The sequence below is a fragment of the Cnephaeus nilssonii genome, assembly GCF_951640355.1.
Source record: "Cnephaeus nilssonii genome assembly, chromosome: 1".
NCBI classification, from domain to species: domain Eukaryota; kingdom Metazoa; phylum Chordata; class Mammalia; order Chiroptera; family Vespertilionidae; genus Cnephaeus; species Cnephaeus nilssonii.
Genome location: NC_137072.1, coordinates 2,533,412 through 2,545,882, shown reverse-complemented (window position 1 = coordinate 2,545,882; position 12,471 = coordinate 2,533,412). Strand labels below are relative to the sequence as shown.

General features: G+C 40.3%; 1 protein-coding gene across 10 annotated transcripts in view; it reads right to left on the bottom strand.

The window, feature by feature from the left end:
• The window catches only part of MYO9A (myosin IXA), a 345,415-nt gene that overhangs the window by 257,244 nt on the left and 75,700 nt on the right, over positions 1-12,471 (bottom strand). For all 10 annotated transcript variants that reach the window (XM_079787689.1, XM_079787686.1, XM_079787691.1 and 7 more), the window contains 2 exons: positions 5,201-5,295; positions 1,459-1,521 (listed from right to left, as the gene is read on the bottom strand). In XM_079787689.1, coding sequence (XP_079643815.1) covers positions 1,459-1,521; positions 5,201-5,295 — 158 coding nt within the window. The remainder of the gene's footprint in view (positions 1-1,458; positions 1,522-5,200; positions 5,296-12,471) is intronic.

Here is a 12,471-nt window from a genome sequence, read left to right as displayed (position 1 = left end):
TAGAAAAGAATTATAGGTAAATTTTTAATATGTTATTGTCTGAAGCAGTGGATAAATGTTGGGGCAAAAAATAGGCTAACCAAAAATTTAAAGGAAAACTCTGTGAATCTCCACCAAGTCTTTGAAAAGCTCCAATATATTGCTGAGAATCTAGATGACCATGCACATACATAAAGCTGTGCACATGCTCAGGACTACATGCCAGCTCTGCAAATACCAGAAGAAGCACTAAGCTCTCACTTCCAGCTAATCTTAATGGTCTGCACAAGCAGAAAGTAAAGGTGAAGGCAGAATTATACTAGTAAAATGCCTACCTGATTGTGAAAGATATGTCAAACTTACTATTTCCAAGCACTTAAGGAAATCTCTTTTTAATCATTAGCTAACCAAGCAGATATACTTCAATGCCAGCAACCAGGGCCGCACCGCCTCCTGGTGGTCAGCACACATCATAGCAAGCGATCGAACTCCCGGTCTCCCGGTCGAACTCCCGGTCTCCCGGTCAAACTCCCAAGGGAACACTTTGCATATTAGCCTTTTATATCTATATATAGACTAGAGGCCTGGTGCACGAAATTCGTGCACAGGTGGGGGGGGGGTGTTTCTCAGCCGGCCTTCACCTTCTCCAATCTGGGACCCAGACATCCCTCTCACAATCCAGGACTGCTGGCTCCTAACTGCTTGCCTGCCTGCCTGATTGATCCTAACCGCTTCTGCCTGCCAGCCTGATCACCCCCTAACTGCTCCCCTGCCGGCCTGATTGACACCTAACTGCTCCCCTGCCGGCCAGATTGCCCCCAATGCCCTCCCCTGCTGGCCTGATGGCCCCCAACTGCCCTTCCCTGCTGGCCTGCTCGCCCCAAGTTAAAGAAAAGACACTAAGACATGGAAAATGTTCCAAAGGCACAATGCTCACAAAGCACACAAAGATAACCACTGTTTTCCTATTCTGATAGTTTGCCTAGAATTTAGAAAGGACAACAGTTCTATATACCCATTTTAAAAATCTCCTAGCAGCCCCTGGCCAGGTGGCTCGGTTGGAGTGTTGTCATATACACCAAAAAGGTTGCAGGTTCAGATTCCCAGTCAGCACACATACCTAGGTTGTGGGTTCAATCCCCGACTGGGGAGCAGACGGGAGGCAACCGATTGACATTACTCTCTACTGCAATGTTTCTCTCTCTCTCTCTCTCTCCCCCACCCCACCCCTCTCTTTCTCTCCTTTAATTCTCTTTAAAATCCATAAATCATATCTTTGGGTGAGGATTTAAAAAAAAAATAATCTCCTAGCAGCCTCAGAAAAAGTGCACTGTTCTGTCCATGACAGAAATGGCAATTATATGTAAAGCTATGCATGGTATAAACTAAATTAAAGATCATAATATACAAAGATCCTAAAAGTCAATAAGCATTATACAAATGTTAACTTGATCTAATTATACAAATGAAAATATGTACCGTTCATTATGCTCTTGATAAACGAGTCTGGACTTCTCCAGTAGATATTTTTCAACATAGGCACTAGAAGAAAAATAAAATTGGTTAATATAATTAATATAAGGTAGACAAATATTTTTTAAGAAAAGATGAAAAAGTATAAAGAAGGCTATCCAGATCATTTTAGTACATTTACCATTAGTAAATGTGTAAGGATATTGTTATCCATGTTTGGTTCATAAACTCATAACTCATAAATCTTTTTTTGTTTTGTTTTGCTTTCAATAAAGCAAAATAAAGCCAGAAGTTCAAAACATGGCACATAAGAACTTCCCATAACACAGACCTTACTTTCTTTCCAGGCTCATCTACCATACTATACATTATTTCAAATATCATACTTTGGCCAGACTACTAAGTAAGACTCAAAGATATACATTCTTTACATATTAATGCTATTGCCACATTCTGAAATCAATTATTATTTACTGATTTACTCAGTAAGTATTCATTAATTGTGCACTGTGCTAAGCATTGTTCAAATATGGAAATACAGGATACATTACTATTCCCAAAGGGCTTACAAAATAGTGGAGGAAATAAGTAAATTAGCAGCTATCATACTGAGTTGATTGGGTTTATAATAGAACAATGACCAATTATAGATGTACTAGGAGGTACACATAAGATTGAATCCAAGAAGGGAAAAGGATGTAAGGAAGAATTCCCACAGAGGTTGAATATATAGCGCATAGTAAACATTCATTAAATATACCTAGTAAATGAGTAAATGCCTCTGAAATCTGAAAGACTGCCCAAAATAAGACCAGGAGAACTGCCTTTATATAAAGGCATAAAAGAAGGAAACCTATCAACTTCAGGGAAGATACTTAACATGGCTAGAGAATAAGACAGGCAAGTGGACTAGATCAAGAAGGAAAAACATATGGTGTGCCAGAAGAAAGGAATTTATCCTGAAAGTAATAAGGAACTTAAACATGAATTGTATTTCTGATGTTATTATCTTTATCCAGTCTGTGTCCTTCAAAGCTTCAATACCTCTTCCCCAAATTGGAGCAATCAGTTAAGCTCTAACAAGAAAAAGGAATTCTACAAATATAAAAGCTTTAGACTACGGAATCCAAATTATTTAGCATAAACCTCTTTGGGGTCAAAATCTGATTCTTAAGCTTTTATTTCCCTCAGTTCCCTCCCATAGCAAGCTCTGTATTTCAGCCACTCCCAAATACAGGCTATTCCCTCAAGAATGATATTCACTCCTGAATATATTGTTCACGGTCTTCCTTCCACTTCTAATTCTGTAGACTATTCCCTCTCTGTCTAGCAGATTCAATTCATTAAAACTAAGCTCAAATGTACCTTCTTTGCAAAGTGTCACCACTATCACCAGTAATTAAAATTTATCACTTCTTCTGAAGTAGCATTATTACCTCTAATCTAAACTACTGAAACCGGGTTTTATTGGTCTAAAATGAAAAAAGGGAAACTAACAAACTAGTGTGTTAAATTCTTATACCTACCCTGCATCATATCTTTGAGTATTAATTTCTCCACTTATAAAATAGAGGTATCTATATTAATAAGTGAGATTGATCTGTACTTTTTATGCTATTTTGATTATGCTTGTGTTATCACTTTACTTTTTGTATGTATGTATGTATGTAATTATTTATATGAGTTTATTTGAGTCAAGTTGACGATATATGCTGGGGAGCAAGATCTCAAATGCTTCTGCATTTAGATTTAAACTTTTTGACCAACACTATGTGTAATCTTACACCCTCCCCCCAAAAAAACAAAAGCAAAAACAAGGATAAATTATTCTGCAATGGCTAACAAGTTTCATAGCTCATTCCTTTCCTGAGATGAGGAATGTTAGTTTTCAAAGGTACACTTGGTACTTTTACTCATAAAAGCAGGATGCAGTCACATCTGGCTGCTCTTTCCTAGTATTTATGATTGGGTTGTTGGAGAGGTTGCTAATTGGTAAAGTTGAGTATATTGCTTTATAACTTACAAAGTACCATCCTACCTAATAAAAGAGTAATATGCTAATTGACTGTACCTTCGCTATGTCCACAGCCAATCAGGGCGCTATTCAAATTAACCCAGCAAAGATGGCAGCCCCACACACTGCCCCACCCCCAATCGCGTGAGTCCCGCCCCCCGCGCCTCCCGCCGGCCGGATCAGCCGCTGCTGAGGGGGGACTGATCGGGCCGGTGGGAGGCGCAAGCGGAGGGACTCGGGGCGGCCGATCAGGCAGGCGGAAGGCACGGGGGGGCGGGACTCATAAGTCCCGATCGGCCGCTGCTGAGGGGGGACCAACTGGGCCAGCCGGAGGTGCGGGAGGAGACACTCACGAGTCCCGCCGGGGGACCGATCGGAGCAGCGGGAGGCCAGAGCCAAGGCCTGGGTCCCCAGTGCCGGAGGAAAACTGGTGCCAGCAGCCAGGTGACGGAAGGTCTATTGCACGAGTCTTCGTGCAATGGGCCTCTAGTTATATATATTCCTTGATTCTTAAGACAGTTTAATGACTTAGAAATGGCTGATGTTTATTTTCTCATTCTATAAATGAAATTCAGTGACTAGTCCTCTATGTTAAGTGACTACCTAAAAAGGTTCAACTTTCTCTTACATCAATAATGACCAAAAAAATATTCATCTTGAGTAGTAAGTCAACAAATAGACCCAAGATAAAAATACCACCTTTTCGAGTGCTCTCCATCCCAGTAGCGTGTTGATACCTTCCCATTTGCTTTCTTCTCCCCCACAGGCATGAATCTCCTAAACTCTAAAGGACCCCATGAGATGGTCAACCAGGGAAGAAATGGGCATAGGCAGCTAACCCACCAAACCTCACTTCCCAGCAAGCTAAAGCCGCCCCGCCTCAGCTCATTTCTTCCCTATAACGTTTTTATTAAATTTATCTTTACTGTTGAAAGTATTACAAATATCCCCTTTATTCCCCCATTGATCCCCTTGACCTCACTCCCACACATCTCCAGGCCTTCTCGACACTATTATCTGTGTCCATGGGATATGCATATATGTGTATAAATTCTTTGGTTAATCTCTTCCCGAACCCCCTACCCGCTTCCCTCTGAGATTTTTCAGTCTGTTCCATTCTTCCATGGCTCTGGATCTATTTTGTTCATCAGTTTATTTTATTCCTTAGATTCCAAAAGAAAAAACGCTTTAAAAATCTGCTTCCCACCCTAGCTGGTTTGGCTCTGTGGATAGAGCATCAGCCTGCAAACGAAGGGTCCCGGGTTCGATTCCGATCAAGAGCACATACCTTGGTTGCAGGCTCCTCCCCGGCCCAGGCCCTGGTCAGGGCTCATGCAGGAGGCAACCAATTGGTGTGCTTCTCTCACATCAATGTTTCTCTCTGGCTTTCCCTCTCTCTTCCACTCTCACTAAAAATCAATGGGAAAATATCCTTGGATGAGGATTAACAAAAAAAAATCTGCTTCCCAGTGTCACTATTCTCATTAAAGAGCAAATGAACAACCCATGGCTTAGAAAGAAACAATCATCTATAATAACAATAGGGTAATATGCTAATTAGACCGGACGTCCTTCCAAACGAAGCCAGGGCCTGAGGGAAGCCTGGGTCCCTGGTGCCAGAGGGAAGCCGGTGCCAGCAGCTAGAGGAAGGAAGGCCTAGCCTTGCACGAATTTTGTGCATTGGGCCCCTAGTGAAAATATAAACATGCTCCAAAGCCTGACATTGCTACTTACCCAAGTACAGTGCCTGTTTCTTGGTAATTTACTTGAATAAACTTGCCAAAACGACTTGAATTATTATTATGAGCTGTCTTTGCATTTCCAAAGGCCTGTCAAAATAAATAGTTCTCATTAATTTAATTTTCAAAAAATGAAAAATCCTATGTAGGAAAAATCCTGAGACAAAATGCTAAACAAAAACAACAGACAAAAAAATTCACTTATACCTTCAGCCTCATATAGTTCAGGAAAAGTAAAAGAAAGCAACTAATAATTGAAATAAAACCAAGTAGGCAGTATTTTATGCTATTGGGTAAAATAAAACTTAATTTTAAAAACTTAATGCTCATTAAAATTCTAATTTAAATTTCACATTCTAGAATCAACAAATTATTGTAATATACTTATATGTACTTTTAATTTATTAACTTACTTATTGATTTTAGAGAGAGAAATATCAATTTGTTATACTACTTATTTATGCATTCATTGGTTGATTCTTGTATGTGCCTCGACCAGGAATGGAACCCACCACCTTAGCATATCAGGACAATGCTCTAACCAACTGGGCTACTCGGACAGGGCAATATATGTGTGGTTTTTTTTTAATCTTGCTAAACTTAAATTTTAAAAAGCTAGGTAAAAAATAATTACAACATAATAATTAAAATTTTTAAATAGTATAAATGAAATGAAGTTTCATTACATAATGTACTACACTTTATTACACCTAATTAAAACAAAAGTACAGTACTATTTTTAAAAGAATAAAAATATAAAAGCTCCCTAAATTATTACCTACAGTATATTACCATGCAATTAAATATTTCTCAGCAATAAAGATGAACTACTGATATAGATATCAATATTGATGAATATTAAACATTATGTTATGGGAAGAAACCAGACACAAGAGTACATATTGTAATATGAAATTCTAGAAAAAACAAAACAAGAAAACCAGGAAGCAGATCAGAAGTAGTTTGGAAATGGGCATGGGGTTGAAAAATGTCTACAACGGAAGAACCAAGATGGCGGCATAGGTAAACACCTGTACTTGCTGCCTCCCACAACCATATCAAAATTAGAAGTAAAATACATAACAACTATCATCCAGAACCATGGTAAAGGTGGCTAAGTGGAAGTACTACAACTAGAGAGGTAAAGAAGAAAGCACTTTGAGACTGGTAGAAAGTGCGGAGGCATGGAATGGGCTGTCACCCGGGTGTGCCACTTTTTTAATCGAGAGGGAGATAAAAGCTCCCACTTGCTCTGAGCTCAAGTGTTGGGTGAGGCTCCGGGGGACCCAGACAGATAAGGGGAGAAACTGGACTGTCTGACATCAGGGCAGAAACGCAGGGGTGGCTTTCTTCCAGATGGAGGTGCTCGCAACAGTCATTGTTGCTGTGCTGGGACCTCCCTGGTACAGGGCTTACTGGCAGCCATTGCTGTTTCCTCCGCCCTGGAGATTCCCTGAGACCCCGCTCTACCCAATTTACAACCCCACCCAAGCTGCACAGCAGCTGTTTTTGCATATGAATGCACTGTCCTTCCTCAGCCTAAAATCTGTCAAACAAGCTTGCAGCTGGGTCAGGGAGCCCTAAAGCTATCAAAAGAAGGCCCAAGGCCGTACCAGTACCGGCCTGCCTTGCTTCACAGCTGGGCCTCATCTGGGCACCTGCAAACCCGATACAAAGAGGAGGAATCTGCAGATCTCTCTGTAGCTCCTGCTGGTTGGCCCCAGGCAGTGGCTGACTCTGCACCTCCTTGGAGATCCAAGAGCCAGTGTACCCAGTGGTCAGTGTGAGACCATACTGGATTACAACTCTTCACTCCATAAGTGACACACTCAAGGGGCAGACTCAGTGAGCACCAAAGCCCCACTGAAGCAAGTCCTGCCCCATAAGGTTGTCTCCTTCACAGCAGTTCTTACATTGTAGACACAGCTAGTCCTCATAGCCAATTGGCCTGGAGGTCAATTTCTCACAGTGATACCAATAGCAATCAAGGCTCAACTACAAAAACCCTGTGCACACAGCCCACAACAGGGTGTACCAAGAGTGTCCACCTCAGGTGATTGGGGAGGCTGAGCCACTGGGCCCTATAGGACACCTACTACACAAAGGCCACTTTATCAACTCAAGGAGACTTAGCAGCTACCCAATACATAGAAACAAACACAGGGAAGCAGCCAAAATGCAGAGACAAAGAACCATGTCACAAATGAAAGAAATGGAAGAAAGCAAACTACTGGATATAGAGTTCAAAACCACAGTTATAAGGTTACTCAGCAATCTTCTAGAAACCTCCGAGGAACTTAGTAAGACCTTCAAGGATCTTAGTGAGAATACCAAAAAATAAAAAAGGACCAGTCAGAAATTAAGCACACACTAACTGAAATAAAGAATAATATACAGGGATTCAATAGTAGACAAGAGGATCCCAAGAATCAAGTCAAAGAGTTGAAATACGAGGGAGCAAAAAACACCCAACCAGAAGAGCAAAAAGAAAAAAGAATCCAAAAATATGAAGGTAGTGTAAGAAGCCTCTGGGACAACTTCAAGCATACCAACATCCGAATTATAGGGGTGCCAGAAGAAGAGAGAGAGCAAGATACTGAAAACCTATTTGAAGAAATAATGACCGAAAACTTCCCCTACCTGGTGAAAGAAATAGACTTACAAGTCCAAGAAGTGCCGAGAACCCCAAACAAGAGGAATCCAAAGAGGACCACACCAAGACACATCATAATTAAAATGTCAAGGGAAAAAGACAAAGAGAGAATATTAAAAGCAGCAGGAGAAAAACAGTTAGTTACATACAAGGGAGCACCCATCCGACTGTCAGCTGATTTCTCAACAGAAACTATCAGGCCAGAAGGGAATGGCAAGAAATATTCAAAGTGATGAATAGCAAGAACCTACAACCAAGATTACTCTACCCAGAAAAGCTATCATTTAGAATGGAAGGTCAGATAAAGAGCTTCACAGACAAGAAAAAACTAAAGGAGTTCATCACCACCAAACCAGTATTATATGAAATGCTGAAGGATATTCTTTAAGAAGAGGAAGAAGAAGAAAAAGGTAAAGATAAAAAATTATGAACAACAAAGTGACAACAAATACATATCTATCAACAAGTGAATCTAAAAATCAAATGAATAAAAAAATCTGATGAACAGAATAAACTGGTGAATGTAATAGAATCAGGGGCATGGAAATGGAACAGACTGACGATTCTCAGAGGGAAAGGGGTGTGTGGGGGGTTGTGGGAAGAGATTAGACAAAGATCTTATATGCATGTATGCATTACCTATGAACACAGACGAGGACCTGGGTTGGGGTGGGAACCATGTGGAGGGTAGCTATGGGGGGGAAAAGGAGGGACGTCTGTAATAATCTGAACAATAAAGATTTTTAAAAATGTCTACAAAGGAGTATACAAGGGTAATAAAAATAAATTGGTTATATGAACATGGTTACATAGGTATATACATTTATCAAAAATTATTGAGCTGTACATTTTAAATGGCTATATTTTATTGTAAGTTATGTCTCAATAAAATTTATTAAAATTGAGATTTAAAAGAAAAAAACCCATTGTTGAAATCACATATTCAACAACTTGAATCTCTAAGACATAATGCTGTATCAGAGAAGCCAGTCTCAAAACTTTACATACTGTATGATTCCATTTATATGATGACATTTTGAAAACAAACAAGCAACAACAACAACAACAACAACAACAAAAAACAGCAAGGGAGAAAAGACAAGTAGTTCCCACGAATAATAAGAATATATGGGAGAGCAGAAACATAAAAAGAAGCAATAGCATGATGGAGTTTTATGGAATAGTGAATCTATCCTGTGCCCAGATTGTATATAAATGATTATTCAAATTAATATGTTTTAAAATTCATAGAATTTTTCTATAAGGTTATTTCTTTCTATTTTAATATCTATTTGAAAACCTAAATCATTAGCAAAGGAAGGCAAAAAAGAAAGTTTCAAATACACAGATCTGAAAATATTCATCATAAGCCAACTCACACTAAAGGAAACATTAAAGGGAGTCCTTCATGCAGAAGGAAAAGTATATATTCAAATATGAATCAATGTAGGGAATAGAGAACAGCACAAATAGTAGCCACATGAGTAAGTATACAAAATATTTTTTATTAGTTAAATCTTTTAAAAAGACCATGAGAATGGGTTCAGAGAAAATAATACAGTAAAGATCTCTGAAAATCCTTTCCCATATATAAAAGAAATACTAGTAAGAATAACAAACTTTCAAAATCAACTTTTTAATGACACTGGAAATTAACCAAAGGCTTGGAATATTTCTCTGCAGGGGAACATTTAGTCATGGAAAATAGCTGAACCCTGGCCAGTGTGGCTGTTTGTTGGGCATTGTCCATACACCCAGAGGTTGCTGATTCAAGATTCCCAGTCAAGGCACATGCCTGGGTTTCCGCTCCATACCCACTGGGGGGCATGTAGGAGGCAATGATCCATGTTTTGATCTCATGTCAATGTTTCTCTCTCTCCCTCTTCCTTCCTCTAAAAAGCAATTTAAAAACCTTTAAAAAGAAAAAAAATAGCTGAATGTTGGTAAGAAAAATAGGCATTATGGCATTTTAACTTACCAGATTGATTACCTTCTCCCTCTTCTTAGCTCCTCACTGAAGAGAAAACCAACACTCTATAATTACAGGTGTGTGTGTGCTTTCAAAAAAAGCAACCTTGAAGTCATTGGAAGGATCAGACCAGATTTAGAGCCAAAGCCCTGTCCCACAGATAATTGTCACAATTTGAACTATATGGCATTCCCTGGAAAACTTCACTCAGCGGGCTATCTGTATTTGACCTAACTTGGAGATCCCTCACTGAGAACAGCCTTTTTCCTCATGTGTGTTTGTGTAAAACAATCAGAGGTAGTTGTTTAAAGAATTCAACTGCCTAAAATGGCACCAAGATGGGCCAAAAACAAGGTAATGACTTCAAAGAAAAAGCTGATGAGTAACATGTACAAAAGGGACTTTGAAAAGATTTGAAATTTTCCTGGAAATATACAAGATGTTGTGCATGTTTGGGACTATGCACATGCCCAGAAATGTGTGCATACAAAGGACTGAGACTTCTATTTGACATTCAGGATCTATGTACAGTTAAGGAAGAGTTGACACCTGCCTGGTTGAGTGTTGAGGGTTATCCCAACAAGCACATAAAACCTTGTAGAAGAAATTGGGAACCTATCGCTGCAGAAATCCCTGTGCAGTCATTATCTAACCAATAGTTGAGTAGAGAATTTGATGGTCTCAACACAAAAAAAGGTTAAACCTTGGTATAATGGACTAATTCAGGAGATAGTGTGTCCATTAAAGCCAAAAATATGTTATTTAATAAAGTAGGTTTCCCAAATGTGTATGTCAAAAAACTGACAAGTTAATTACTTTACCTGTTTTTACTTATATAGACATGTTTCTGTAATTAAAATTATCTATGAAAAGTTTAACCTCACAGAAAAGTTTTCTATATGTATTATAGTAATTTTAAATTCATACTGAATATGTTTAGAAAATGTGTGCATTCACCAGTCACCACAAGTGGCTGGAGTGGCTTAGTGCATGTGGGAATATTGGCCAGCATGCAATAAAACTGCTACAAAAAGTAATACCACCCACCAACAGAAACAATACTAGGCGAGATGCAGTGTGATCAAGTGCTAATCATTCATCAAACACTGTTGATAAGCAGTGACTCTTGAATTTAAATATGTAAATTATAGTTGTAGATATTTAATATTTACTTAGGATGGCAAAATTACTATAGTGTTTTTGTTTTGTTTTTACAACATATGGCCTGTCCCACAGATAACTGTCACAATTTGACCTATATGGCATTCCCTGGAAAACTTCACTCAGCGGGCTATCTGTATATAGCTTCTCCTATTTATAAAAGTAACAGTGAGGTAGAGCGCACGCCATCTTGTATAGGGGAGAAGTGGAGATCAGGAGCGCAGCCACACCAATACCTTGACTGACCTCAGTCACCAACACCGGACCTGTGCAGGGAGCCCTTTGCCAGCCATAACCTGCATGGAACCACCACTGTACCCCGACAGTGAGTAGTGCTGTTCCTCACTGCAGGCTCCCAGATGTCTGCATTGGTGCATGCCAGAAAGACCTCCCAAGCCGCACTTCCTCACCCAGCACCTGGACCCAGCTTCCCAGGACCCCGCATTGTGAGTGCAAGCCAGAAGTACCCCACACCCCTGCTCCATCCCTGCCCCAGGAAGAGCAGAAATCTGGCACAGCACCCCATCACCAGTCCCAGTACAAACCTGCTGCCCAGCAGGCTCTCCTTCTGCAGTGCCCGAAAGCACCCCAACCTCGGCCCCAGGACAGTGCTCCCACTGTGACCCAGAGCCTCCTGGCGTGTGACCCACCCTGGGCCCCAAGAAAGTGCTGCCAGTGCACCCAGCCACAGGTCACAGGACAGCGCTGCAAGTGTGATGCCAGAGGGACCTAGGGCAACATCTGCCTTGGGTGCCAGGGTAACACAGCAAATTGCATGCCAGAGGGCTCTGGGGCCTCACAGGAAGACACATACCAGAAGTACTGTGAAGACACCCCCGCCGACCCCAAATATCTAAAGCGGATGAATGACCCATGGGAAAAGGGGGTACAACTCAGAGCAGAGAAAATAAAGCTGTGAAACTTAAGGCAGACTCAGCCTCCAAGCTAACAAGTCACAGACCATTGGATCACTATGGGCTTTAAACCATTGTATGCCATAAGCATCTGTAGGCTCAAGCAGCAGACCTTCCCCACAAGCCATGCACGTCAATAAAAAAAAAAATGTTTTCCCTAAGTGGCAGCCCTGACCAACATTAAAAACATTTTTCATGAGAATTTTCAGCTAAAAATATTCAAGAACACCCAAATTGTAATATATTTATTTTATAATATTCATTGTAAATTGATTTTTTAATTAAATTCAAAGCATAATGGCTTGTGGGGATGGTTTCTGTTTTGGACACATGGCAGTTAACTGGTTAACCTCTCAGAGCGCAAGCACCCAAAAGAGACAGCAAAAGTGGGGAGACAAAGTAACAATCCCCAAAGGAAAGAAAATGGGACTCACCAGAAAATGAACTAAATGAAATGGAGGCAAGCTATATATCAGGGAAAGAATTCAGAGTAATCAGTGGTCGGCAAACTGCAGCTCGCGAGCCACATGCGGCTCTTTGGCCCCTTGAATGTGGCTCTTCCACAAAAT